This window comes from Fragaria vesca, linkage group LG3, assembly GCF_000184155.1.
Source record: "Fragaria vesca subsp. vesca linkage group LG3, FraVesHawaii_1.0, whole genome shotgun sequence".
Classification (NCBI taxonomy): Eukaryota; Viridiplantae; Streptophyta; class Magnoliopsida; order Rosales; family Rosaceae; genus Fragaria; species Fragaria vesca.
The window spans coordinates 16,509,570-16,536,905 of NC_020493.1; the positions used below are offsets into that span (position 1 = coordinate 16,509,570).

The window sequence follows — 27,336 nt, forward strand, 5'->3', positions numbered from 1 at the left end:
CATCTTCAATTTTTCGTTACTTTCGAATTTGTTGTTTCCAGAATAATGAAGTGTTCGATATATATGCAGTGAGACTTCTTCTTTTCCTTGGTAAAAATTATGGTCTGAGACGTGTACGTACCCTGAGCAACTTCAACACAATTAACTGGGTTTGAGCACCCAATCCAATTACATGTATTTGAATGAAAACAAAAATTGTGTTGATCAATCAATTGAATAGGAAGAGAGAGAGTCAAGAGGAGACGAGAGAGAAGGAGAGAATTGAAGATGTAGAAGATTAGATAAGAAAGAAAAGATATAGGGTTTACAAGATAAAATCAGTAAAGTAAAAAAAGAAAAGGATTTTTGTAATTAAAAAAAATGAATGAAAGAAAATAAGAAATAATGGTATGATGATGTGGTTGTGCCATGTCAGCAGCCACCTAAGGTGGACTCTAGGTGGTTTTCCAAAAGGTGGTTCACCTACCATTACTCATATATATATATATAAGCATATGTCCTGATGATCCATGATATCCATCAATCCATGGTAATAATCTTACTTACAAAACCAAGCAAGAATAAGCAATATTGATGACCCATGATCGAGAATAATTGAGAAATGAGAACCAGTTACCAGTGCAAATGTCGTTGGACCACACGTTGGGTACGTATGATCTATGAATAGCATCTTCTAAACACATTCGAATGTGTCAAAAGATCGACGTCTAGCAAAGATTCCATCCCTACCTTCCTTAATTCGATTCAGAATTTGCCACTAAAGATACACATGTGGTTTCTGACCTTGTGGCAGTTCATGTCTAGCCTTGGCAATCGAGTTTAATCGTCCGCAAAGAGCTCATATTGCAACTCGGTTGTTCTTGGACCATTAATTCATACGTACTGCGATGTTTCAGCAATCAACATGATTTCTGAAATAATGGTACAAATGTTGGTTCTGTTTGTTTTTATTTTTGACATGCAAACAGTAATTTCATTAATACAACTAAAGTGTTAAATTCATATGTACAGTTAAACATAAAACTTAAGATTCTATGACAGATTTTAGATCAATTAATAACAGAAATACTAACTTGACTGGTTCATGTTCGTTTCCATCTCAGTCTTCTCCTAGATTTTATTTCTTAATACTCTCTATTTGCTTGATAAGACAAAATGAATGAGAATGTAACAGTGCTCTAGCATATTGACCAAAGATTGCTTTAAATAGACAAGAGTTTGCAACTGTCATTTACATATACATGACAGATCCATCTATTAAGAATTGTCTTACTTTGAATTTGAATTCAAAACAGATGCTGAATCGATCAGTTCAACTATGTACAACTTTACATCATAAACTCAGTATCAAGTTTAAAAGTTCAAGTTTAAAATCGAAGTTAAAAGAATGGAGATAGAAGATCTTAATTTTCAATAACATTGAAAGAGACTGGGAGGTTTTAGTAAGAGAACGAAACGTACGTACCAATAAGATGGCCACTATCCGAGAGAGATGGACATGGCTACTAGTAGCTAGCTAGTTTTGTAGTTTTGCCACAGTGTGTTTTGGCTGCATTTGATCGATCTCATCAGTTATCACAATTTAACATATGCTACAAAGCAGCAAGCATTCACATGGCTTCCTTCCTTGGTGAACTGTCCAATACTGATCCGTACATTTATCCCCAGAGAGAGCCAGAGGACATTATGAGGGAACAAATGTTGGGAATGTTTTCCCCGTTACATAGAATACGGTACATCAATTATCAAACCAAGCAAACAAACAAATTAATAAAAAATTTAGAAATCAGTATAAAAAATGTTATCATCAGCATTAATTAAGCCAATTTAGCAAATGATAAACTTTCATAATCCCTACTATTACCCCTCACTTTATACGGGTCTATAAAAATTTGATATAATAAACAAAGGGTAAAACAGTAACCTAGAGGAACAAAACAGTTTCAGTTTCATTCAAAAACTGATTTGCAGTTAGAAACCGTCGACATCGTGATAAATGCTATTCTCTCTCATCTCTATATTTACTCCTTGGGAGCGTAGCCAAATAACCAAAATTTGAGGAAAGGAGTACATATCAACATTGATTATGAGTTCGAATATAGATCTATTCAAATGGATAGACTACCTAATTGTCATCGGGTAATTTTAGGGTCTTTGGTTTTCTATTGTTTTGGGTTTGTCATTTCGTCTTCTTTCAATTTTTGCAGATAGACATTTGAGAAATTACCAAACAACGTCAAAGTGGAGTTTGCTATTATTGGTTCCAACTTCCAACTTCCAAGTTGTGCTTCAATTTGGGTGGAAAAGCAAGGTACTTCAATCTCAATTTTTTTTTCCTGTCGCCATCAACAGGTAAAGTACCAAGAGCAAATGTTGTAAAACGGTATATCCCTGATTTTTTTTATTTTTGTTTTATCTATTCGAACCTCTTTGCATCATTGTGCAACTATAGTAATCGATGCAAAGTTAACTATTCTATAATGTTATATATTACTTTTGGCTGATTTCTTTTTCCAATTTGTTGTTAAGTTTGACATTAAACGTGTATCATGCTTTCTTATCGTCATATAGGATCAGAACTTCAAGAGAGCATGATCGATTTATTTGGTTGACCACATTGCTTTAGGGATACTATGGATTGCAAGAAGTCACTTTTTCACTGCAGTTTGTACCCTTTTTGTTGAGGTAAACATAATTAAGTGATTCCATGGGGTTGTAGTTAGTTAGATCATTGCCAAGAAAGAGCTTTAATTTAAGTTCAGTTTTCTTTTCTACTCATGGTTTTTTCTTCCTTCAACTATTTTTTCTGTACGTAGACGAAACAGATCATAAGCTCGAATCGAGAAGAAGTAAGCATCAATTTATAGATGCTAATCAAAGGTTGGTCAAGGCAAAATACTTATCAAGTGAATCGAAGATCATGGCCCGACCTAAGGGACATTTCCCTCTACCTAAATTGTCACATCCCGACCCTTAAATTCTTACCTTATTTACTAACTTGGTAATAATAAGAGTTTTACCGTTTTCGTCAATGAGTTTATAGTTTAAATAGTTCCTAGAGAGGTTTTGAGGGACGATTATTTCGGAGGAACTATTCGTAAGAGAAATTTTTGACGACTATAAAAATGGTAAATTTTAGCTAGTAAAAGGTAATTTTTATTTGGGTATTATTTTGGGGTGTTAATTTTTGGGAGTTGGGGTTTTGTTTAAGGTGTTGGACTGGGTTAGAGGAGAGGCCCATTTTTTTTCTTCCTTCTTTTTTCCTCCTCTTTCTCTTCTCTCTCCCTCTCCCCTCAAGCTTCTCTCTCCGTCCGACTTCCGACCATCGCCTGCCACCGTCCGGCCAACAACCGGCCGCCGCTCTAGCCCAGTTCGGAGCCCCGCCACCTCTTCTCTCTTCCCGGCCTAGTGTTCGAGCCGGTAGCGCCGTCGGAGAGGAGAAAACCGCCAGAAACGCCGACTGCTCCTTCGTCGGAGCTCTCACCTCTGGCCACCATAGCTCATGATTTTTAGCTCATCTTGTAGCTCTCATCAAGGTTAGTAATCCCTCAAAAGGAAACGACTTATTTCGGTCTTGGTAAGGAGAGATGTTTAATTGAAGTTCTAGGGATTTATGGATGTTTTCGTTCGAGTGACCTAGTTATGCTTGGAATTTGGTGTTGTGCTAGTTAAGGAAGTTGTAGAGTGAGTTGAGAGGAAGATGCTGTCAAATTTTCATAGGCATTGGAGGTCGCCGGAGTCGGCCTCCGGCCACCGCAGCTGTTTGGGAGATTTTTATGGTTTTAAATGTGGAATATTAAAGGGAGTTTATTGATGTGAATTATGGAATTTTTGGATGAGTTTTGGATAAGTTTGTGAATTTCTGAAGTTTGGTATTTTTTACGGTTAATTAATGTGGAATCCTGCCGTAAGTTTTAAGTCGTTATTCTGGGGGAGGTTGTATTAACGGCTGCTGCTTATAGTATTAAAGTTTGGATCATTTCGATTTAGGAATATCGAAGTTAGGCGAGAATGAGCGTGGTTACGGCTCAAGTTTATTTTGTATAAATATTTGGATTTTTAGTTGGGAAATTAATTTTACATTTGGAAACAGGACATGAGGAGGCTCAAGCAGAAAAGACCTCTGATCGACGTCAGGCTTAGGCCTACAGTTGTGAGTGGACTTTTGTTTTAAATAATATGCATGCTATGGTCATGGTTGAACATTTAAATTGTTGGAGTTTTGACGTCATTTAATTTTTTACGTTTTTATTTCTCTTGGAGAGTTACCGAAAAATGAGATTTTTCGGTGAGTATAAATATGTATATTGAGGAGAGTATGTATATAAATGCTAGCTACCCATATGTGTCTGTCCACCATAATGGCGTAGCATATAGCCGCATTATGGTGTGACGTGAGCGTTGGACGTGAGCGTAGTAGCCCTATATGAGTGTTTAATTCATATAAGGGGTATGGACACATATTTATACACCCATCTGTCTACCTTAATGGCGTAGTGTAGCACCGCATTAAAACGTAACGTGAGCGTTGGACGTGAGCGTAGTAGCCCTATATAGACCCATGAATTTATATAGGGAGTATGGACGTGTATAAATACATACATATATTTTAGAGCCTGAGAGGCTCGATATTTTACGAGATTAAAGTTTTATCGCTTGCAGCATGCATTCGATTTTTCCTTAGAAATTGATTTGGGGAAACATAGATATTTTATTTATTAATTTATCTTTGTCCACTCACTTTAACGGTTTCAAATGTTTTCCCCTGGACTCTTCGTTTTAAAAATGCCCAGTTTGCAGGTTAGTATAGTTGAGGTCGGGCGTACATGGAGAAGATACATAGTCAATAGTATAGCTCCCGCTCATTTCTAAATTTCTAGTTCATTTCCTCTCAATTAGAATTGCTCTGAACTGTGATTGTTGGTTGTGAGATTATTCTTATTAAAGTTAGTAAATAATTGGGAGATGTTGTGATTTGGGAGAGCATGAAGGCTCCAGGAGTTTAAAGTTGGATTTGGTTTATCAGAAGTGTATGCAGGTTTTATTAGGAAGGGTTGTCCATTTTCAAGGGAGGTTATGCCGAATTTTTTGTAAACTTTCTTTGGATGTGGTCCCCGCAGGATTTACTTCGGGTTTCAGGGTGAAATTAGGGGTGGGTCTTGACATAAATTGGATGCACCTTTTGATTCATGTTATTAGATATAAGCAGGGATAAGGCAAGACACTCTTTGCAAATTGTTTGGTTTCTTTTTAATTCAGTTCACTCTAAATGAGTCTTCTTCTTTTTTAGAACAATTCAAAATGATTCTTTTGTAAATAGTGATTGATTTCGGATAAAATTATTTACGTCCTTTAATTTCTTCTCCTCAAATATTATCTTTTGTGTACCATTCAGCACCTCTCCAGGGGCGGCTTATGTGATCCTCGTTCTTACTAAGACTCCAATACTCCTTGGACCTAAAAAAACTCCCCATCAACAATTCAACGTGACCATCAGAGCTAGCTACTATAGACACGAATCTTAGTCGACAATTCCGTTTTCTAAGTTCTTAGGAGACGAATTTTGTTACCTAGGAGACGGAATGGTTTTGTCTCCGAAGTGATATTTTCCAATATTGTAAAATATTTTGTAATGTGTGTCTTGGCCTTATGCTACTAGGATATGTAATTCTCATTCCATATAGTGATAGATTTACAGATTAGAATAGGATATGTTTTCCTTCTCCATATCGAAAAAGTACTCTGTAATTCTCTATATAAAAGGCACATATTAATGAATAAAATACAACAGTTTCACGATTCTCTTCTGCTAGCCCACTCGTATAGGTGGACAATCTTGGTCAAATCTTTTTAAAACCATAGTCTCTACCCAAACCCTTATTTGCCTCTCTTATCGAAACCTTACTTGACGACTGCACCCTCTTCTTCAACAGACCCTTCGACCCCTCATCGATCACAATGACACTTGAGAAGGAAAAAGCTCCCCCATTATCCTCGAAACCAGCCAAATCTGGCAGAGGCAAGGAAAAGAAGAAGAAGTGGAGCAAGGGAAAACAAAAGGAGAAGGTGAACAACATGGTGCTGTTTGACCAGGCCACTTATGACAAGCTCCTCTCGGAAGGTCCTAAGTTCAAGCTCATCACTCCTTCTATCTTATCAAACAGGCTGAGGATTAATGGATCATTAGCACACCGTGTCATTAAGGATTTGATGGCAAAAGGTTCTATTAGGATGATTTCTGCCCATGCTAGTCAGCAGATTTACATCAGAGCCACCAACAGCTAAAGAGAAGTTGTTTGTCTTTCTCATGAGAGACACAAACTTTTAACTTTTTCTTAATATTCTTCATGTTAAGGAACTATTGTCTTTATGAGCTATTGTATGATTTGTTTAAGTTCATATGACTAAGCATTTATCTTTTTGGTTGACAGTTTGTTTTTCTACAAATGGATTTATATAGATTGATTATGTTATTACGAAGCTTGTATATTTATTATTGAAGAAATAAATTTTCGAGAGAATTTTCCTCACCATTGATATGACCATGATTGAAGGTAGAATTGTCGCTACAACCATGATGGAAAACTCAATGGGAGTTTTTTATGTGGAGCAGGAATACCATTGTGACGTTACGTCCAACCAATCATTGTTTATGCATGGATGATCTTACAATACAGTGTTTCATTATAGTTTTTCATTAAACATGGGTTAATAAAAAATAAAAACATGATTAGTCAGACGTATCATGTGGCTTATACGTCTGCCATACTTAAGATTTTCTTAGCTCAATATAGTTGGACTCATAATATAAGGTTATTATCATATAAATTAATGACTATCATTGTTCTCTTGGTCGGTTGTTGACTAGGTTTAACCATATTGAGTCCGGTTTGATCACTTTTCCGCTGGTTCGGCTCATTTTGGTAGATTCGGGCAAGTTCAGATCTTCATGGATTACCCCCATATTGGCTCATCACAGTCCGCCCAATCCAAAATACAGAAACCCCACCCCAACAAGCCCAAAGGAAATATTAGGACACCATCGTCAATAACCAGAAAAACAAGGGTAATAGGAACCGGTGGGCTTTTGGTTTGACTCCTAACCCCTCTGCCTTTGTCCCTCGTCGGACTTCACTCTCTTGGCGCTTTCAAAATTCCCCGCCACCGTCCCCGAGAGTCTCTCACTCGTTCGCCTCTCACCTTTATCCTCACCGCCCTGAACCCTAACTCAGGTAACTCCATCTTCTTATGCCATTCTTTCTCTCGCTTGCGAAATTTCGCAGTAAAACGAAGCAAATTGAAACGGAATTCGGTGAATTTCTGTGACGGTGTTCGTCGAATAATTTCGATTCAGTGTGGAATTTTTGGTTGTGTTTATTCTTCGCTCAAATTCTCAGTAACTAGGGTTTGCGGTATAGCAGTGAAGTTTTTTTCTTGTGCTTTCACTCTTTACTAAATTTGTGTGCTTTGCTGATAAACCCCTACGCTAGGGTTTTAGGTTGCTCTAAATGAGCTTTGGGGAATTGTAAATGAATTTTGACTTCTAATTCCGTTTGTGCTAATTGTTTTAATGTTGATGCGAATTGGAATTTGTCGTTTTTGGTTGTGATTTCTGAATTACTGAAACAATGCTGTTGATATGTTCAGTTTAAAATGGATGTGGAGGATTCTTGAGCTTATGTTTTGTGTTTTCTGATGTGTTGCAGGGCAAAATACTAGCAATTGACAGTATGGGAGACTCGTCGAGGTAAGACCTATTATCTTTTACTATCGTTGTGCATAGTAATGTGTTCAGAAACCTTTTGGAGTTTGGGTTATGAATTTTCTTATGTTCAATGTGTCAATTGGAGTAGGTGTTCTGTGATGAGGATTTTAAGACATTTTCACTTACATTTTCCGTTTAACATGAGAGCTTCACTAGTTTTAAATGAATACGCTGATTACATCATGTCTTCTGTTACGAGGAGTTCCATGTTAACGCCTCCCGTCTCTGAATGTAGCAATGGATGTAAGGAAGTCATAAAACAGGAAACTTTGGTCTAACAAAAGAATTTTCAGGGAGGAATTTAGCGATACGCTTCGAATACTTGTTGCCACGGATTGCCATCTGGGCTATTTGGAGAAGGATGAAGTGCGGCGGCATGATTCATTCCAGGCATTCAATGAGATATGCTCAATAGCGGAACAAAAGAATGTAAGAGCTTTTTGTCTTTGCTGCTGTGATTTTTAGCATCTCAATGCAAAACCTTCTTGCCTGTGTGGATTGTTTCCTTTGTGTAATTCCCTTTGTATTTCAAGTCCACATTTGGGGAATAATGAATTGCAAAGCTCAACTGAACCGGTTTCCTCATACTTTTTGTGCAAGCTGAAAATTTGAACCGAACTTTCTTATGCATACATTTTATATGTGTCTGCTATCAGGTGGATTTTGTGCTCCTTGGTGGTGACCTTTTCCATGAAAATAAACCTTCAAGGTCAACACTAGTTAAGGCCATTGAGATTCTACGGCAACATTGCCTCAGTGATCAGCCAGTGCAGTTTCAAGTTGTTAGTGATCAGACTGTGAATTTTGCAAATATGTAAGGAATTATATGCAGTTTGTTTTTCGGTTGGGCTATTTATTACAAATGTCTTGTCGAATTCGAGCTTTTATTTTAGAACCATATACATGCCTTGAGATGTGCAAAATTGCATGAGAAATCAAAGTTTTCTCAGGTCTTTACTTTAGTGTGTGTTTGCGTCCTGTTTACTAGAGCGTATAATGTTTGTTTTAACAGGTTCGGTCATGTAAATTACGAAGATCCTCACTTCAATGTTGGCTTGCCCGTCTTTAGTATTCATGGAAATCATGATGATCCTGCTGGAGTGGTATGGATTTCTATTTATTTATTTTCATTTCTGTGCAGCAGATGTTTGATCTGAGGAAGTGTTTTAGGGCCATGGATTTTTCGAAAAGGGTTCTTTTCATTCTATTTATTTCCTTGCTTCAACCATATTATGAGGAATTCCTCAAATAGCTTAATGAGTTTGTTGGATGTGGTGTTGAAGTAGTCCTGGGAATCAAGTTACATGCTTTATCAGATCAAAAATGCCAGATTAAATCTTAAGATATAAATTTGAATGACATTTTATTTAGATATCGTGAAATGATATGTTCAGTTCGTCTTGGAACCATTTGAAGAGAAGAACCCTTACAAATTTGATTCTGTTATTTTCAGGAAGATCCCCTTCTGTGTATTTATGTATTTATGTATATGTTAATATACATACCTAAATACATATGGGCTATATTTTGTCAAATGTTTGCTTCAGCTGTTATTAGTTTTATGAATTTGTATTTCTTAATGCTGTGACTGTCTACAGGATAATCTTTCTGCTGTTGATATCCTCTCGGCTTGCAATCTTGTAAACTATTTTGGGAAAATGGTTCTTGGGGGATCTGGTGTTGGTCAGATAAGTCTGTCCCCTATTCTTATCAGAAAGGTTTGTTTCTAGATTTGATAAATAGAAGGCTCATGGAATTTAGTCTTTTGTTGCATGATTTGTAAGTCCATTTGTATTGCAGGGTGCAACATCAGTAGCTCTGTATGGTCTTGGAAACATTAGAGATGAACGACTCAATAGAATGTTTCAGGTATTTTGGAGCATCTTTTTTCTTGTGTTTACTTTCGAGCTTTGAGTGCAGCCTCAGACATGATGCTATATTATTCATGTTTCAGACCCCCCATGCTGTACAATGGATAAGACCTGAAAGCCAAGAAGGATTGCAACTGTCAGACTGGTTCAACATCCTTGTGCTTCATCAGAACAGGTTTGGTGTGTGTACTGTATAGTGTGTGAGAGACGGGTAAATTTGATTAATGAATTAAATAATGAAGGAAGGAGGTTGATTTATGTTGAAATTTCATGTAATAATGGTTTGAACCTAAATTTGTCAATCTTACTAATTACCAAATTTACCTCATAATCCTGTGTGCAGAGTGAAGGCAAACCCAAAAAATGCTATAAATGAGCACATGTTACCAGAATTCCTGGATTTCATAGTGTGGGGACACGAACATGAATGCCTTGTTGACCCTCAGGTGCCATTAAGTATTGCTTATTCCCATATATGCAACAACGTACATTTGCCTTCTCATGCACACAAGCTGGAGTGTAGATTATAGTCTGCCTGTGTTAGTGTCTGGTTGTGTCTTTTGGTTCGGTTTAGAATGGGGATTCTTATAGAGTTGGACATGGATTTTGTTTCTTGACAGGAGGTTCTCGGGAAGGGGTTTCACATTACACAACCTGGTTCTTCAGTTGCAACATCATTGATTGATGGAGAATCGAAGCCAAAACATGTGCTTCTTTTGGAAATTAAGGTTCTCCTTCAGTCAATCTCATATCTTATTGTGTACACAGAAATCAGCATTTTTTTATCCTTTTCATATATAAACTGTCTTTGTTATTGATACACTTCTATATAGGGGAATCAATACCGACCAACCAAGATTCCTTTGACGTCAGTGAGGCCTTTTGAGTACACCGAGGTGATTTACAGTTACCGATCTTTTATGTATTGTGAGTTACTGTGAATAACTTAATTATTTGATACAGGTCGTATTAAAGGATGAACCTGAGATTGATCCCAATGATCAAAATTCTATTCTTGAGCGGTTAGACGAAGTGGTGAGTTTAAATGTAAAGTAGCTTTCGTCTGTCATAGTCCATTTTTGCCTTCATATTTTCTGATGCTTGGACTATATATCAATAACATGATTTCAAAAATCTACAGGTCAGAAGGCTGATAGATAAATCTAGGAGCAATGCTGGTAACAGATCAGAGGTCAAACTTCCATTAGTTCGGATAAAGGTAACATACCCATTTCAACTAAGATGATGGACTGTGCTACTGCCCTTCATATCTTAGTTTTTTCTGATGTAATATCCTTCCCATGTATTGTTCTCAGATGTATTTTTAAACCCCGTCTTGTAAAACCATTTAACTTCTCTGGTAATTGGCAGGTAGACTATTCTGGTTTTATGACAATAAATCCTCAAAAATTTGGACAAAAGTATGTTGGGAAGGTACATTTCCTCCACTAATCTTAGATTACTGCTGTAGTCCTGAACTCCTGATTTCTTGTGTGGCACATTCTAGAGATAAATTATTGTGACAATTGATTTTTAGGTTGCAAACCCGCAAGACATTCTTATATTTACAAAGGCTTCAAAAAAGGGTCGGAGCGAAGGTATCACATTCGCACCAGAACACTCTTCTCATTGGCTGATTCAGTTGCTTTATCTATATTCTGAACGTGAATATGCACTATGAGTTGTTATATTTGGCTGATTCAGATGCTTTATGTATATTCTTCTATTAAAAACACATTAAAAAGGAGGGGGTGGTTCTTTTGTCTTGTTGTTGGGTTCAATCCCTTAAGCAGAAAGGAGTTCAAAGTGATTGTTTCTCCACTTTCTCTCCACTTATTTTACTGTATTGATTTGTAGTACTGTAATGAAAATAAAATACTTGCTGATGCTATTTGTAATCTTTATGGTGTCTTCTGAGTACTTTTCGGAGTTGGTTTCCCAAGGCTTAACGCTGGGTTGTTTTCTAGTATCCACTAAGGAGTCTAAGGGTTAATACTTTATGGAGAACATGTAGGCCTTTTCTGCATCTACTTGTAATTTGGTACCCAAAAAATTTATGCCCCAGAGTTACTCCGATGGAGTGAGTTGGACCTTGTTTTTGTTGTTGTTGAAGTTTACTGTTTGATGTTTTTGTGTTATGTTGATTGTGGTGATCCTGCATCACTTAACGGTGGAATATTTACTTAGCGGTGATCGTGCGTCAGAATTAAATTGCTGACCTTTTATTTTACTAACAATTTCTTTGATATCTTTTATGTAGGTAAATTTGATGATTCTGAACGGCTTCGCCCTGAAGAATTAAATCAACAAAACATAGAGGCTCTAGTTGCTGAAAATAATCTGGTATCAACCATCAACTTTTTCATTTTCTTTTCACCACACACATTTTTCAAACTTGTTGATGAGGTACCTGACATCAGTGGACTCTAGATTGGTTTTCATATAGAATAGAGGTTTTTAGGTCCTTGCTATTAAAAAGTTTATCCAGTACATGAGAAACATGCACTGAACTAACATAAGGTGAAGATTAAGGGAAACTGGATCTGGTTTGCAACCAGCAAATTTCTTCACACATGGCTGCTAGTTTGAAACCAACAGAATTTTGTTTTACCTATAAAATATGATTCTGTTTTGGTTCACCCATAGAATAAGATGTAAAAAGTTGAAGTTAATTATGGACTTACTATAGCATTATAGATTTTTATTTCGAGGCTAAAACCTTCATGGTCTGATCATACAGAAAATGGAGATCCTTCCTGTCAATGATTTGGATGTTGCCCTACACGAATTTGTTAATAAAGATGATAAAAATGCTTTCCATTCCTGCGTGTTGTACAATCTTCAAGAAACTCGAGTAAGTATCCTTTAGACCTGGTTTTTGTAGATACAGTAATTTTTCTTTTTGATTATAATTATTTGTTGCTTTTGATTACAATATTAATTCTGTTTTCTTTGCTTAAAAACTTTTTTTTTTTTTTTCTATTTGCACAGAACAAAATTGCCATGGATTCAGATCCTCTGAAATTTGAAGAAGAAGATTTGATCCTTAAAGTTGGAGAGTGCTTGGAGGTAAGAAAAATGGATTTTAAGATTGCTTTAGCATTAAGTTAGTAGTGAATGAATACCTATTGTAGTCAGAGTACGGACATCTTTCGCTTCTGGGGCCTCTTAAAATGCATAGAAGTCTCCTCTTAGTTTCTTGAGGTCTTGTTTGCTGAGTGTATTTTTATTCTTTCCTAAGGGTTTAGTTCTTAGACATAGAAAACTGCACAATCAGGTTAGATTTTATTAATAAAAGGAAGCCCTTTCAACATAAAAGTCTAGGTTTTGGCTAAAACAAGCCTATAAGTATTTTCAGTTTAGGTAAGAAAATCAAGAATGTGCTACTTTTCTTGATGGAAATAAGAATAAAAAGAGTTCATGCTTCTCTCACCCTCTTGTGGCCTAATGAGGACCTTTAAGGAAGGCTTAGTTCCAACTTCCAATTTACGATAGAGTGGGGTTTCTCCAGTTCAGCATCATGTCCAACTTTCAACATCTGGCATCATTTTGGAGTGAGATTGAAGGTTTTATTCCCTGGAGTCCAATATAGTAATCATATACACGTTGTCAATGTTTCTCAATGATTTGCATTGTACTGGTGGAGATGCTACGTTTGTCTTTTTCCCTGTTTTGTTAGTGCAACACTTGTTGTAGTGTAAAATTGAGGCGGTCTTTCATATGCTTAATTCCAGTCCCAAAAGACTTACACCTCGAGACCCAAGATGCTCACATTATGCTTTCGCATTTTGTAGCATGGCCCACTATGATATCTATTGTTTATAACTGCAGGAGCGCCAGAAGGAAAGGTCTACACTGCCCAAGGATAGTTCTAGATTCACCTCCACAGCTTCATCCCTGGAGGTAATTCGTATTTCAGTCTACTTTTGAAAAAGTTGTGTTGCCTAAATGGCATTGGTTTGTTTCAGCATCTCTTTACCCCTACTATCCGCATTGGACTTTTGCTCTTCTTGTAGGGTTTCAGAGGTAAAAGTGCGGCAGGACTTGGAAGTGCAGTTTCCTTCAGTGATGACGAAGACACAACCCAGATGACTGGCTCAAAGTCTACTGGCAGAGGACGCAGGGCTTCTGCCAAGCCATCTTCATCAGAAGTTGGTAAGGGTAAAACTTCTATGAGAGGAAGGGGTAGGGGCAGAGGCAGAGGATCCACTAACTTGAAGCAGACTACTCTTGATGCAGCTCTTGGGATTCGCCATTCTCAGAGGTTCGTTCTTTGACCCAAGTATGAGGGGATGTTGAATCTCAATGGACCCCATTTACTCGAAAATGTGCACTATTGGATAATTTCAATTCAGAAATATTATTACTGTCTGCAAGACGAGAAACATGTGTAGGAACAGATTTAGGGTCAAATATGATCGAGCCACCTCTCTATTTCTCTGCCTCTATCTGTGGAATTGCATGAGATGTGTATGGTACTCACTGGTATGCATTGTTAGCATAACACAAAAGGCAAAGGCAATAAGATTAACAACATTTACCCAAAGAAGTCATTTTATTAACATAGCACCAGTGGTAAAGGCAATAAGATTATAAACATTTGCCCACAGAAGTCATTTTTTATTTTATTTTTTCCCTTATATTTCATTTCCTATCTTAGCTGATATAGTTCCACTGCAGATCTGCATCAGCTTCTGCAAGTGCTGCAGTCCGCAGTATTGCCGATGACGACGATGTCGATGATGTGAATTCTCATTCGAGTGAAGAAGCCATCAATGAGGTCGATAACAGTTCGGTATGGCTTACCTTCTTGAGCATATGCATCACTTCTAAACTTTCTTTATTATTGTTAATATTATTCATTTAAATGGAGGACTTTTATTGGGAAGGAAGTGGAGAAGGAGAGAAGGATCACCTTAATAAGTGGAGAACTTGGTTCCCATAAGTAATAAGAACTGTGGGACGGAAACTGGGAATTTTGGTGCAAAGAATGTCCTGTTGCGGGGGAAATAACTCTGGAAATTTCCTATTGAAAGAGATTCTTATTGGCACGGTGATAAGAAGTATAGTTATCATGGAAGTGTTTTTCTGAGTGCAGTTGTTGGTAGAGAAAATTCGCTAACACTTTAATAGAAAGTGCAGCCATTCCAAACACATTCCTGGTGAGCTAGAACTTTGAGTTTATAAGTTTAAATGATGAAGAGACAAGGGAAGTTAGATTTGTTTGGCTTTGTAGAAAGAGTGAATTCGTTGAGTTGATGATGAGGACATGAACTCATGCAAGTCTTTTCACTATCTTCTTAGTGAGGATTGGTCAGAGAACTTTTCTATGGGATTCAGTTAGTGAGGCTTTTACATATTATAGTTTTTATTGTATTAAGATGGACTGGAGACCAGTAGCAGTTTAGGAGTTTGATTTCCTCTTATGGGTGTTTTCTTCTGGGTTTCTTGGTTTTCATGGATTTTCCTTTTGGCTTCTGCTGTGCACTTTTGTGTGGACATCTTGGCCACGGTGTTGTATCTGTCCCATATTTGGCAGAAATGTCTTCTGTTTTTTTTTCGAAGACATTTAGCAGAAATGTCTTTTCTTTCAGATAAATATATATATATATATATATATATATAAGAAAATAAGAAATGTGGTTGACAATTTTGAAGGAAAATGAGGAAAGTGTTCAAGGTAGAGGACGTAAGAGGGCTGCTCCAAGGGGAAGAGGTAGAGGTTCTACACAATCAAAGCGTGGAAAGAAAACGGACAGTGTGCCTATTTACAGAATGCTGATGAACCAAAATGATGATGATGACGACGACGACGATGTGACAAAAAGATTTAATAAGCCTCCACCCCGGGTTAGTATTTTTCTTTCTTCATTTTCATTTGTATGTTTTATGAAAACCAGTTTGAACTACTAGTGCTACTCGTTTTTCTTTATGAAAAACTTGGAATTGGTGACTTTTGTTACTGGTAACTAGTAATGTAGTTCTTCTCACTTGTAGGTCACAAGAAATTACGGGGCTTTAAGAAGGGGTAATTAGCAATCATTAAACCTGTGTACCTCACCTATGCAAGGTAAGGCCACCCTGATTTATCGTTCTTGCCTTGTGAACCAATTTGGAGCATAAGGGGTAGGAGTTCTATCTTGTCCACAGCTGGAACAAGATGATCCTTACATAGAAGCCTACACCAGAAGTCGATGTTCAAACTGTGTGGACAAGTTGATCCTGTTGTTTACAAGAGAATGTCTCCGACCAAAACAGTGTACATGAGTAGGTTGAAGTGGTTTTGCCAATTTTGAATGGGATTTCAGAAACTTATACATGGCCAATCTTGAACTTCTGGTGCGGAAACGGAGTACTATATCCCAGAGAATTTAGTTTTGACAATCCCTTTATGTGAAAGTCATTAGATCAAAAGTTATGAAATTTGGAGCAGATCCATCTCTTATCTCTAATGTCATTTGGCTTTCATCTGCAGAAGAAACAATGATCATGGTCATTTGTTCTTATTCGCATTTGCACTATTGAAGCCCTATAATATGGGATCAAAAACCCAAATAAATTATTTTAGCCCTCACAAAAAGAACTGATTCTTAAACCCTTTCACGTTCATGTCACGTTGAGGTACTGCAAATAAAAAACTGCAAAATCCGATCTAATTTATCGTAAACAATAGTTAACATGTTGGTAAAAACGTATTCTGAAACATAGAAAAACACCATTGGCTAGTCAAATTATCTATCGATCCATGAAAAAGATAAAGATAAACAACTCCACTATCTGTTTTACGTCAAGCAATACGTGGAGTAACTCTGGATTACGCAGTAAAAACGTGTAGGCAGATCGACTCAAAGTTCTTGTTGAAATATGATTCACCAAGTTCTTATTGAAATATGATTCACTAATGGAAAAGCACCTGCCATTCGTTGGTTACCAGGGGCATCCCAAAACGTTCAGGTCAAAATATGGTTTTCAAGTTAAATTTCGAATTAGTGGATGCTGAGGCAATCCCATATGCAAAAAGGGAGACTCATAGATGGCAGAGGCAAATAGAGTTTTTGCAAATTTTCATTAATCCATGAACAGGATCCATACAGAATTTCTGCAAAGTAGAATCACACAAAGAAAGCAAAACGCGTCACCAAAATCTTGGGAGGGTGAGGGTGAAGCTTACAACTAAAGTTAGGGTTACACTATACAAACAGCTCCATTAGGCTGCACCTGTCTCTCATCTGAAATGGGGTCTCTGGGAAATATCCTTCACACCTATCGAACGGCTTTTGACACCAGTATTCTCCTGTCAAAAGATGTTCAATCAAATTGTGAAGTGAAGATTTCGGAGAGTTAGTGAAGCACATTGTAAACTTGCAAATCTGCAACATATTAAGTTATTAACACTGCAATCGCATATTGGGGACAGTATATCTTAATTCCTTACTGTAATCTTTACCTTCACTTTCTGTTAAATAATAACAAACATCTATGTGCTATATTAAACACCAAAAGTAGTCCGAGAAATTGCACATCATGGGGAAAACTGGAAAAGGCATATATTTAGACAAGTAGCCAAGACATAGTGACCACTGCCAAAGAACTGATACCTCAGCCCCTTTTGCCGCACATAAAAAGGTCCTATGAGGTTTTACTGACCGGTTAAAATATTCTAAATGTGATTTGGTATAGTACTTCATTTGGGAAGGGCAGCACCCAAAGGGGCAAGATTTTGGCTTCTCTACGGTAGAGTTGATAAAAATAGTTCTCCATCTTCTCGAAAGCTACAATATCCAGATCACATGAAAATAACCAAAATAACAGACCATAAATTATGAACTTCCCCCTTAGGTGGAGATGAGAATGAGTGCCAAATACATGGAAGTACCCTAAACACAGAAAACTTTTATTTTTCTTTTATATTCTTTTTGAAACCCCTAAATGCTATAAACTCGATAAATTGAACATCAATAAAGACCAGCTGAAATCTAAGTTGCCAGTCTGCCGCAATAAATCCCATCCCTTCCCAAACCTCTGTTCCACCTATAATGTTATCAATTCCCCATCTACTGTAACCCGCCATGCTACCCAAACGCCAACTGTCTACACTACTTACTCCCTTCACAAGAGATTCATGTTGATCGCAGTTCACCTGTAAGACTGATACCTACAGATAAGTAAAGATGGGGTTCGTCCTAATTACAAGAAAATGATAAATCTCCAAATTTCCTCCACTGCAACACCACACTCAGAAAAAGATAGCCTGTTCCCCTCATATGTCTTATCTGGCACACAACTCTACCTCCATTGGCCAACCTATTCTAGAGCAGTGAAGAAACATCATTGGAACTCTTCCGTGGCACCCCTTTAAATCAGAGAGAGCCACATCTGCTGGTGCATTTTCATTGCATGTAAGTACGTTTAACAAAAAAAACAAAAAACAAAAATGAATACAACTTGCAAAACAATTTGGGCGATTTTATGATTGATAAGTGCCGGTAAACTTCTCACGTCCAAATCATTAATTTCAGATCTTTTCTCTTAGGTAGTTACAGTAAAATTCAAGGTTGAGACACTAACTTAATTTATTTTCAGTCAAACAGTGAAAATTGAAAATATTTTTTTGTTTTCTACGAGGAATATATGTCAATAGATGTTATATAGTATTGACTTATGTACCTTTCCAGCCAGTCCGGTTCTGTCATGTCCTTGCAGTATGTTATTTCTTGTCTCTTTCTGACCAGTAACAATGGTTCCAGCAGCAACACCTTTGCTATTGCATTTCTGCGTCCGGCTACCAGCAGCTTTCCCTTTCACAATATTCACTTTTTTATCAAATGTAGCCAGCCCTTTCGCATTCTCTATCCCCGAGGCAGCCAATCTGCAAGACCCAACAACTACTGGTTTCTCCTTGGACTTTACAGTTGAAGTAATTAACTTGTTTTCGTTAACTCTAACTGGTCCCAAAGGTTTCCTTCTGAGATTCTGAACTTGAACCTTCACAATCAGTATGATTCATGATTTCAATCTTCTAATCAAGCTTAATATGTACCATTCATGGTGAACGTCATAATAAGAGAAACAGTGGTAAAAGAATAACAATAAATATCCAAGTAAATCATGACCCTATATGGAGACTCAAACGACTTCATTTTCTTTATTCATTTTTATTATCATTTTTTGGTTTTGCTCTGGGGCGATATTTTAAGAATATGTTAAGAAAAGAGGTAGGGAATGAGCTGCGTTACTAACAACCATACAAGGGTTTGTATAGAGTACAGCCCAAACTCACTTGAGTAAGCAAGATTAGATAACACCCCCAAGTAAACCTAGGAAACCAAATATCTAATTGCACAACTATATTATTGTCAGCAAGCTGAAGCATCAAGCTTGGCTGGTAAACTCTGAAACATAAGTATATATAATATGTAACAGAAACTAGAAAGTAGAAACATATTTATAATTTTGTGTGCTTGTGCCGCTTTCAATGACTGTGCATGCCACCTAGGTCTTGATCTTTTACTATGACCGTCAATGTTTTCAATACTCATACTATTCCTCAAACTGAACCCTTATCAATTTTCCATGAAATTTAGGCAAAAATTCTAAGTTTTCAATGTGGTGCTATTTAAAGATTGATGAAAAACCAAATATAATGATAATCAAAAAGAAATATCAGCAACCACTATAAAAACTTGCGCATCACATGGCCGGAAAAATGGCCTTAATAAAACAAGCAAGGTGCGCATCAAACTTTTGTTGCAAAATAAAACATGTGTATTTCACAATTTTGTGGACCGACTGAGTATGAATGTCCTCACAATTTGGACAAGAGACTTGATAACCAAAAAGAGTATCACCGTTAAGAACCCTTGCAACCAAACATATCCAAAGCAGATTTGATGAGGAATATTTTAAACACCAAGAATCATACTGAAACGTGGAGAAATCACCAAGAAGAAATGGTGAGGTCATGATGGAAACACGAAACCTGAGATGACATCCCCACCAATTAGTAGAGATGTCAAGGCCCACACCAAACTTTTGACACTAAATGACGACAATAAATGACAGTGATAAGATGAACAAGAAAATAATTAGCAACAATCTCTAGAAAAGCATGACTGTATTTGGTATAAATGTTCTGTTTTTTTTTCATGGAGTACACTAATTCAGGGACGAAAGTTTTGATACCTTGAGGAGAAGTAAGAAGACAGAAGACTCTCACTGCAGTACAAGTGTACAACCTTAACCAGAATAAGAAACTCAACAACTAAGCTAATAGATATAGAAACAAGATAGCCTCCTTCATATAATAGAAAACATGAAATTATTTCGTCACTTATAATCTTAATTATTTATGCCCCAAACATGTATACTAATTTTGAGCTTATGTAGATAAGTTTCTCATAGTTTGGCGGTTGTTGACAATAAGGTGACTATCTTTTTAATAACTAGATATACTTGCAGCATCACAATGAGTCAACAATATTTCAAATACTGCAAATAAGAATAAGAAAATCTTGAATATGGGTATCTAATCTAACCTTTAGTTTTGCAGCTTGCTGATAGGTAGACTTCCCGGTATTAGGTCCCGTTCTGTAGTTAGAAGTCCCTTGCTCAATCTTATTCGTTGATGTTTTGGATGCCTTGGAAAACTTTACTTTGTTCTTGCTTGCAATACTTATTCTTGTCATATTTCTGTTATCTGGTGTTCTTTCTTTGTATTGCGTTGATGTAGATGTTGAGCTCCTGACATCATAACAAGGATTTGAAGATGACCCAACACTAGACTTGCCCGATGAAGAGTTACGTCCCCTTGATTGTCTTGTGTCACCAGTAATCTCCACTCTAGATGCTTGTCTTGTAACACAGCTTTTCCTCATACCAGTCTTTATGAGTGACAAAAGCCCACTTGCTTGGCTTAGAGGGTTACTTGAATTTCCCATATTCTGCCGTTGCTGCTGATCAATGTCATGTGTGATTGTGCTTGCTGTATTGCTTTCATCTGCTTTCTTATCCGTAGAAGTCAAAGTAGATGTTGAATCCGCACAACTTGGTATGCTATTTCTAATTGAATTGCTTTTACTAACCCAACTGGACTTTGAACGAGAAGTTCCTTTGAGGTGTGCATAACTTGGTTTGGTTTTCATGTCATTACCGGATTCTGAAGTCACGCAGGAAGATGTCCTGCTCAGAGCATTGACAGGGTGTCGCTTATCTATTGGAATAACCTGGTTGTCCCCTCTCCATTTCTTGCTCACATAGTGCTTGCCTCGAGACCTAGACACAGACGATGGAAGCTTCGGTGAAGATGGTCCAAGCAAGTCAAAGTTTAACCCCGTACCCTCCTCCCCATGAGAAAATGCAATCTTCAGCTCACGAGAAGAACACTGGTGGAACCTAAAATGCACCATCAAATTACTATACTCAGCATTCTTATTTCAAATTCAATCACTCTAAATCCAAAATCGGCTACAACAAAACGAAACCAAACAAGGAATGCTTACAAGTGGCTTGTGTAAAACCAGTCATCATCACTGCAATGATTCCGAAACAGAAAGTTTACATTTCGATACAACACATATCCCGGAAACTATTCAACCTCATCTTCGAAAACATTATTAAACTGAACTCACCCATCTTGCTTGTTTGAATTGACTTCTGATTCGAGATCCACCCACATAGGAGCTTCAATTTCTTCCTGCACCAATCATTAATCCAGACATGTTTCAATTTCGGTAATGAAGCCCAGAGATAAGATCAAACGCGGTCTCAAAATCAGAAGCATAGGAACCCTAAAGAAATTGAAACGCATGCTTATATAATCAAGAATTCCAAACTAAACTTTACCAGAAAATCCCAGTGATTCTTGTTCAGCATCTTGGGCGAAATTGAAAGGAGTGGTCCGAAAGCCTTAGGTGGATGGGCTCCTAAACACTGATTCGTCTTCCATTTTTGTATTGAGAGGAAGACCAAGAGTGTGGGGTTTCAGCTTCCACTGCGAAATTGAACGACGCCGTAAGGCTTCGACGGTTCAGATCATGTAAATGGTGGGATCGCGAGTGTGGTATTAATATATTCTTTAGACCGTTGGGGGTTTCAAATTATTACATACGGCCACGTAACAGAAAAGGAAAAAAATGAAAAATTCCTATTTACTATTTACATTTATGTGATACGGATGTCATTAGACCAAAGAAGAGTATGGATATGTGGCGGTCCGTGAGCCGTGATCAGGTTGGCTCGAATCTTATTAGCTTAGCATGTGTAGGGTGAGTTATTAAATTGATGTTTTTTTATGTCTTTATTCGCCCATAGTTTAGTCTAAATTTTTTTATGTCTTTATTCGTTTAGAGATTACTCAGTGTTGGGAGATCATGACAGAACGCTTCATCTTACATACCCACTAAGAATATACAAATATTTAGATATTTTAATCAACATCGGGAAGATTTGAACCAAGGTACGGAGATTCTGCACCTAGACCCTACCAACTTGTGTTACTTGAACACCTATGGTGGTTGATATGCGCGGCAAAGCACGAATTAAGCTTCTTATAAAGTTGTTAACCTCCAAGTTTGTAGCAGAAACAGTACGCCTCTTACAAAGTTGTTAACCTCCATGATTCAGTTATGAATGAACATGCAGAAGCAATGAGTCTTATTTTTTTCCCCTTCTTTCTTAATGAATGAATATGCAGAAGCTATGAGTATTAGCTTATTTTCTTTTCCTTCTTTTCTTTCAAATTCAACTTGATTCATCAAGAAAAGGAAGGATAATCTATATAAAATTGAAGTAGAGAGAACGGCATATATATGGAGAGAGATCTAAAACACTCGAGATCAGAAGTAATGATTGGGAGCTGTGTAAGATGAGTAAGATCCAACTGAACCGAGTAAACCCATCACTATACAGATTCAATCTAATTGGAACAGATCGATCTTAATATTGGTTAATCCTGCATGGTTATTGCATGTTCGATATGAAAAATGAGCTAAAAATAAGTAAGTTAATTAGTATTGTTCTTTGTTGCGGCTCAACATTCAACAATACATTGTCCCTATAAGTAGTACGTGCATGTTGTTACAAGCTACCTTAGACGCAGCCGATCGAGCTGCCGAGGGGATGAACAGAAAACAAGAGGATGCTCTAAATTCCATTTATAGCGCTGTACGTGTGTTAGAATTGTTCGAATAAACTCTATTATATCGTTTCTTCTAGCAACTCGCGCGAGCTAATCTTACTATCATTTCTTCCTAATCGATATCACTATTAATGGCTAAACCGTTAAATAAATATTGTATCGGAACAATATAATAGAGTTTCTGGGTGCGCTAATCAGTAATCACCCAAGAATAGATTACATTCATATCAAAGTAATATAGGTTCATAATTATGCCTTCTTTGGTGGTCTTCCTCTTTTCCTAGCATTAGATGTACAAGCTGTTGATGCTTGGCTTGCATGTTCAATGACATTAATTAATTGTATAGATATTCGGTTAAGTTCAAATATAAAACTAGTCAGTAATTTTAGCAATTTAATATAAGAAAGGAATACCTGAGTAAAGGGTGTTGATGATTTTCTACCAACATTATGTTGCGGAGGTGCATGAGTAGTGGATGGTGTTGGTGGAGTTGTTCTTGTAGAAGTTGAGGAAAATGGTACAGCTCCTCTTGCAGATGTAGATGTAGATACTGAAGTAGTTATTGGTTGTAGCTAAAAATACAAAGCATTACAAACATCATAAGAAAAAACCAATTACATATATGCATGCATTGATCGATTCATTTTAAAAATTTTCTAGGTTCACAATACTTGATAGGACATATGACACCAGCAGGCAACAAAATCAGAATTTTCAGCTAAATTAAAGGTCAAATTTAGCACAACTAATAACTTACTGTAGCAGCTGCATTGATTTGTGAATTTTTTCTTGGCCTTCCTCTTGGTTTTGGGGCAGGCTTTTGTTTTGGAGGAAGATGTCGATGACATGATCTTTGATTGTGTCCTGTTTTACAAAGCATCAAACAATATTTATAAGGCTTAACTTGAACGACAACTGAAAAATTAATCTGCAATGACAATACGAGTTGTTACCTGGTTGACCACAATGTCCACAAGTCATGACTGCTCCAGTCTTTCCAAGTGTAGTTCTTGTTGAATTGTCTTCCTTCTCGAAAGGATCTTTTATCCGTACTTTCCTTGGCCTTCCTGGTTGCCTAGTATAAGAAGGTGGAACTGGAGCTGGATAATCTGTTCTTGGCCACATCATCTCACCATTAATTGGGTTGATAAGGTTGTTATAAGCCTTGAAATAAGTCTCTGTTAACAACATTTTATCAACAAAGGTGTCTATTGACATTCCACCATGTAGTGTATTGAAGCGATTGCATGTTTGCAAGGAATACCTCCTAATTGCCATTTTCTGCACTCACACATTGATTGCTCCAAGTTAACAACAAATTGTTCACCTAGACCCTTCACTTGATATTTAGGTCCTCCTGACCATTCAACTGTCAATGCACCAGCTAGCACTTTTCTATGCTCAATCTTTTTGAATACTTTAGGACACACTTTGTGAGGCCATTTCTTCATCTTATCCCTCCTTGTATGAATTCTTCTCATCAAAAGACACCTGATCAACTCAAGCATAGTGATAATTGGCTTATCTCTAGCTGGAAGGATAGTCTTGTTAAGGGACTCACACATATTGTTCATTAGCATGTCACACTTAACATAAGTTCGAAAGTGTGATTTTGACCGATACTCTGCTAGGAACTTAACCAACCAATCAAATGCAACTTTGCTCAAGACCTTGAGTTCATCCATGTGTTTTTTAAACCAAGGCTGTGTAGTAGACTTTGCAGCTGCCCACAGTTTGTCTTTTAGCACTTTCCCTCGAAACTTCGATCTAAAGTTTGTGTAAAGATGCCTTGTACAGAAGCGATGCTCAGTATTGGGGAGTACATCATTAAACGCACCAGGAAGTCCTTTCTGTTTGTCTGAAATGAAAGTCCAACCGTACTGGTTTACAATGTTCAAATCATGCACCAATAGCTCAAGAAACCATGTCCAGGAATCCCTTGATTCCAACTCCACTACTGCATATGCAATGACCCATGTTTCATTATTAGCATCAATGCCACAAGCAGTTAGTAATTGCCCTCCATAAACTCCTTTCAAATGGCAACCATCTAACCCAACCAAACATCTACAACCTTCTTTGAACCCTTTCTTACAAGCTTCCAAACATATGTACAACCTTTTGAACTTTGGATAGCCATCAATAAAGTCACATTGCATTTTAGTTGTAGTGCCAGGATTAGTCCTCTTCAACTCTTCACAATAATCCCAAAGCCTATCATATTGCTTTTTCAGGGTTCCTTCTATTTCATCGATTGCTTGTCTTTTCGCTCTATATGCTTTCATGTTAGAAATCCCAACAGTCCACTCATCAGAGACAGCATCTACTATTGCATTTACAGGCATATTTGGATCTGATTGCAGTCTCTTCTTGAACTTTTTTGCTAACCAATCTGCTATACAAGTGCGATTATTATAAACCCTTAAGCAAGAATGCTCTCCAACATATTTTTTGACCTGCAATGTATAATCATTAGAAGCTCTCTTTCCAGCATAAATTAGCCAAGGGCAGAATTCGCCTTTGCATAAAACCTTCAGCTTAAATTCCTCATTTCTCTTCCATCTCATCTCATAACCGTGCAACATTGCATACTCTCGAATGGCTGCTCTGAAAACATGACAATCACTAAATAACATCCCTAACTCAAATTGGAGGTCCTTCATATCAGTTTCAGGGTTAAACTCTAGCTCCCTTTTTCCCCCAGAATTATTTTCATCATCAGAGTCATGGATGCTTCTCAGTTCCTCATTTGAAAGATGGTCTTCTTCCTCTTCTACATCTTCCAATTGAAAATTATTCATTACCATATCCCAACTTTCAGGTTCCATGCTATGACTAAAATTATTTGTAATATTTGCATCACTCCCACAAGTAGTTTCACCATCATTAGCACATGCATTGACACGAGCACTTTCACCATCTTTGCCACTAGCTTGAACATGAATACCACTTGTTATGCCATCACTATAACGAACCTCTTCATAATCATCATCCCCACTGTAATCACTATCAACAAAATCAGTTTCAGGATGATAATCTCCCTCTAAATTTTCATTAGCATTGTCATCCTTCTCATTAGCTAGTTCAACATGCATTAAATCACAAGCATTGTCATCTTCATCTAAGTGATCTAATCCTAACTCCTCAGTCACAATATTTTTTCTATTTCTAACTCCCACATTAGAACTTTTACTGAGGTCTATTCCAAAGTCATTGAGATCCCATCCTAAGTTAGCAATATCACAAGGAGCAGAGTCTAGTATATGCTCCAAGTACACTTCAATTATCCTCACATCTGGCACAAAAGCCACCATATCAACAACATCATCATCCCTTTTTAACAAAGTCATGGCAGCTCCAATTCCTATCCCGGGCAACTTATACCAATAATTTATTATGCCATGGTGACCTAATTCTTTTGCCATTGTAATAATTTCACACATAGACATATTATCCTTGTTACAATAGTCAAAGTGAGCAATATGTCCATTTACATAGCTCAGCAGTAGCATATCGCCATTGTGATACATTTTAATTGTGAATTTATCCGGATCAACTGCAACATTGAAAGCATAACTCAATTCTCTAATTCTTTAAGTAGTATAGAAAGTGTAGATTATATTGTTATAAATATATATCCATCACGCCATAACACAAACGTAGTAGCAAAATGAACAAGTCCTCATGGTTTTTTAATAAATGAATAATCCCAGAGAGAGAATTGAAAACTCACCATGACTTGGTTCATCAAAATATCCAGTCCTCAATGCCCAGGCCATCAAATCAACAAAGTCAAGCACAATACCTTCGCAGCAAAGAGAAATATACTCAATTCTCTAATTCTGTAAGAATCGGGAAGACTGATTTGATCCCTAAAGTCATAAAGACATAACACCACGTAAATTTGATCGATTCAGGGATACTATACTCGAAATTACACCCTACTTCATCAAATAAAAATCATGTTTCTTACCAATCGTACATTCACTTGCATATAGAGGGATTCAGGGAAGTATTCTTCAATCCCGATCTTGATCTTCACTCTACAAACACAATTTCAGAAACTGAAAAGAATGTTTCCCATTGCACGTACGCGCGTGAACTGTAACAAGAACGACAAAGAAAACGTGCAAACTCAATGGAGAGGGCTGACAGTTTAGGGTTAAGAGTTTAGCGGGAATAAATTTTTGGGTGGTCTAAAATACCCTTATAACTAACAGGTCCAGTCAATAGGAATTGACACGTCACACATGCCACGTAGACAAGTTAACGGTTCGTTTAACGGAATGTATAACGGAATTGAGACTTTGTAGGATTTTGCATAGCTCGAGTATTTATTTGAAAGATTATAAAGATGGGGTATTTATTTGAAATGAGCTTCAAAGTTCAGGTATTTTTTTGTAGTTTACCCAAAAAAATAACATATACATAATTATAGCAACGGCCTTAGTCTGATGATGAGCTCATACGTACGTCTGGTAATTAATTCGTAGAAGCTCATCTATATATCTCAGCAGGCTTAAAACTTAACCAACAAGTTATAATTCCAGTATGGATTAGGAGT

General features: G+C 37.1%; 3 protein-coding genes across 3 annotated transcripts; 2 read left to right on the forward strand and 1 right to left on the reverse strand.

Annotated features, from left to right (window-relative positions):
• The first annotated feature begins 5,958 nt into the window (after positions 1-5,958).
• LOC101315317 (40S ribosomal protein S25-3-like) lies at positions 5,959-6,308 on the forward strand. Its single transcript, XM_004294437.1, has one exon. It carries the CDS (start codon positions 5,959-5,961, stop codon positions 6,283-6,285), a length of 327 nt encoding a protein of 108 aa, XP_004294485.1. The 3' UTR covers positions 6,286-6,308.
• Positions 6,309-7,169: 861 nt separating this feature from the next.
• On the forward strand, positions 7,170-16,009 carry LOC101290842 (double-strand break repair protein MRE11-like). Its single transcript, XM_004294438.1, has 23 exons — positions 7,170-7,232; positions 7,707-7,747; positions 8,059-8,194; positions 8,422-8,579; positions 8,778-8,868; positions 9,364-9,483; positions 9,566-9,634; positions 9,720-9,811; positions 9,980-10,082; positions 10,257-10,364; positions 10,470-10,532; positions 10,600-10,671; positions 10,778-10,855; positions 11,008-11,070; positions 11,174-11,234; positions 11,897-11,979; positions 12,377-12,490; positions 12,628-12,705; positions 13,468-13,539; positions 13,653-13,900; positions 14,317-14,431; positions 15,295-15,486; positions 15,634-16,009. Exons 2-23 carry the CDS (start codon positions 7,731-7,733, stop codon positions 15,670-15,672), a joined length of 2,172 nt encoding a protein of 723 aa, XP_004294486.1. The 5' UTR covers positions 7,170-7,232; positions 7,707-7,730; the 3' UTR covers positions 15,673-16,009.
• Positions 16,010-16,801: 792 nt separating this feature from the next.
• Positions 16,802-21,668, reverse strand: LOC101291124. Its single transcript, XM_004294439.1, has 6 exons — positions 21,478-21,668; positions 21,264-21,328; positions 21,135-21,164; positions 20,172-21,027; positions 18,304-18,621; positions 16,802-16,930 (listed from the first exon to the last, which is right to left on the reverse strand). Exons 1-6 carry the CDS (start codon positions 21,505-21,507, stop codon positions 16,862-16,864), a joined length of 1,368 nt encoding a protein of 455 aa, XP_004294487.1. The 5' UTR covers positions 21,508-21,668; the 3' UTR covers positions 16,802-16,861.
• Between the last annotated feature and the right edge of the window lie 5,668 nt (positions 21,669-27,336).

Excerpts from the sequence above, each read along its gene's own strand:
- LOC101315317 (XM_004294437.1), top strand. The coding sequence starts at position 5,959 with ATGACACTTGAGAAGGAAAAAGCTCCCCCATTATCCTCGAAACCAGCC.
- LOC101290842 (XM_004294438.1), top strand. Across the intron at positions 8,195-8,421 it reads CAATAGCGGAACAAAAGAAT|GTGGATTTTGTGCTCCTTGG; the intron begins GTAAGAGCTTTT and ends GTCTGCTATCAG. Across the intron at positions 11,071-11,173 it reads GACAAAAGTATGTTGGGAAG|GTTGCAAACCCGCAAGACAT; the intron begins GTACATTTCCTC and ends ATTGATTTTTAG.
- LOC101291124 (XM_004294439.1), bottom strand. The coding sequence starts at position 21,507 with ATGCTGAACAAGAATCACTGGGATTTTCTG. Across the intron at positions 21,028-21,134 it reads TGGTTTTACACAAGCCACTT|GTTCCACCAGTGTTCTTCTC; the intron begins GTAAGCATTCCT and ends GGTGCATTTTAG. Across the intron at positions 16,931-18,303 it reads GAACCGGACTGGCTGGAAAG|GAGAATACTGGTGTCAAAAG; the intron begins GTACATAAGTCA and ends ATCTTTTGACAG.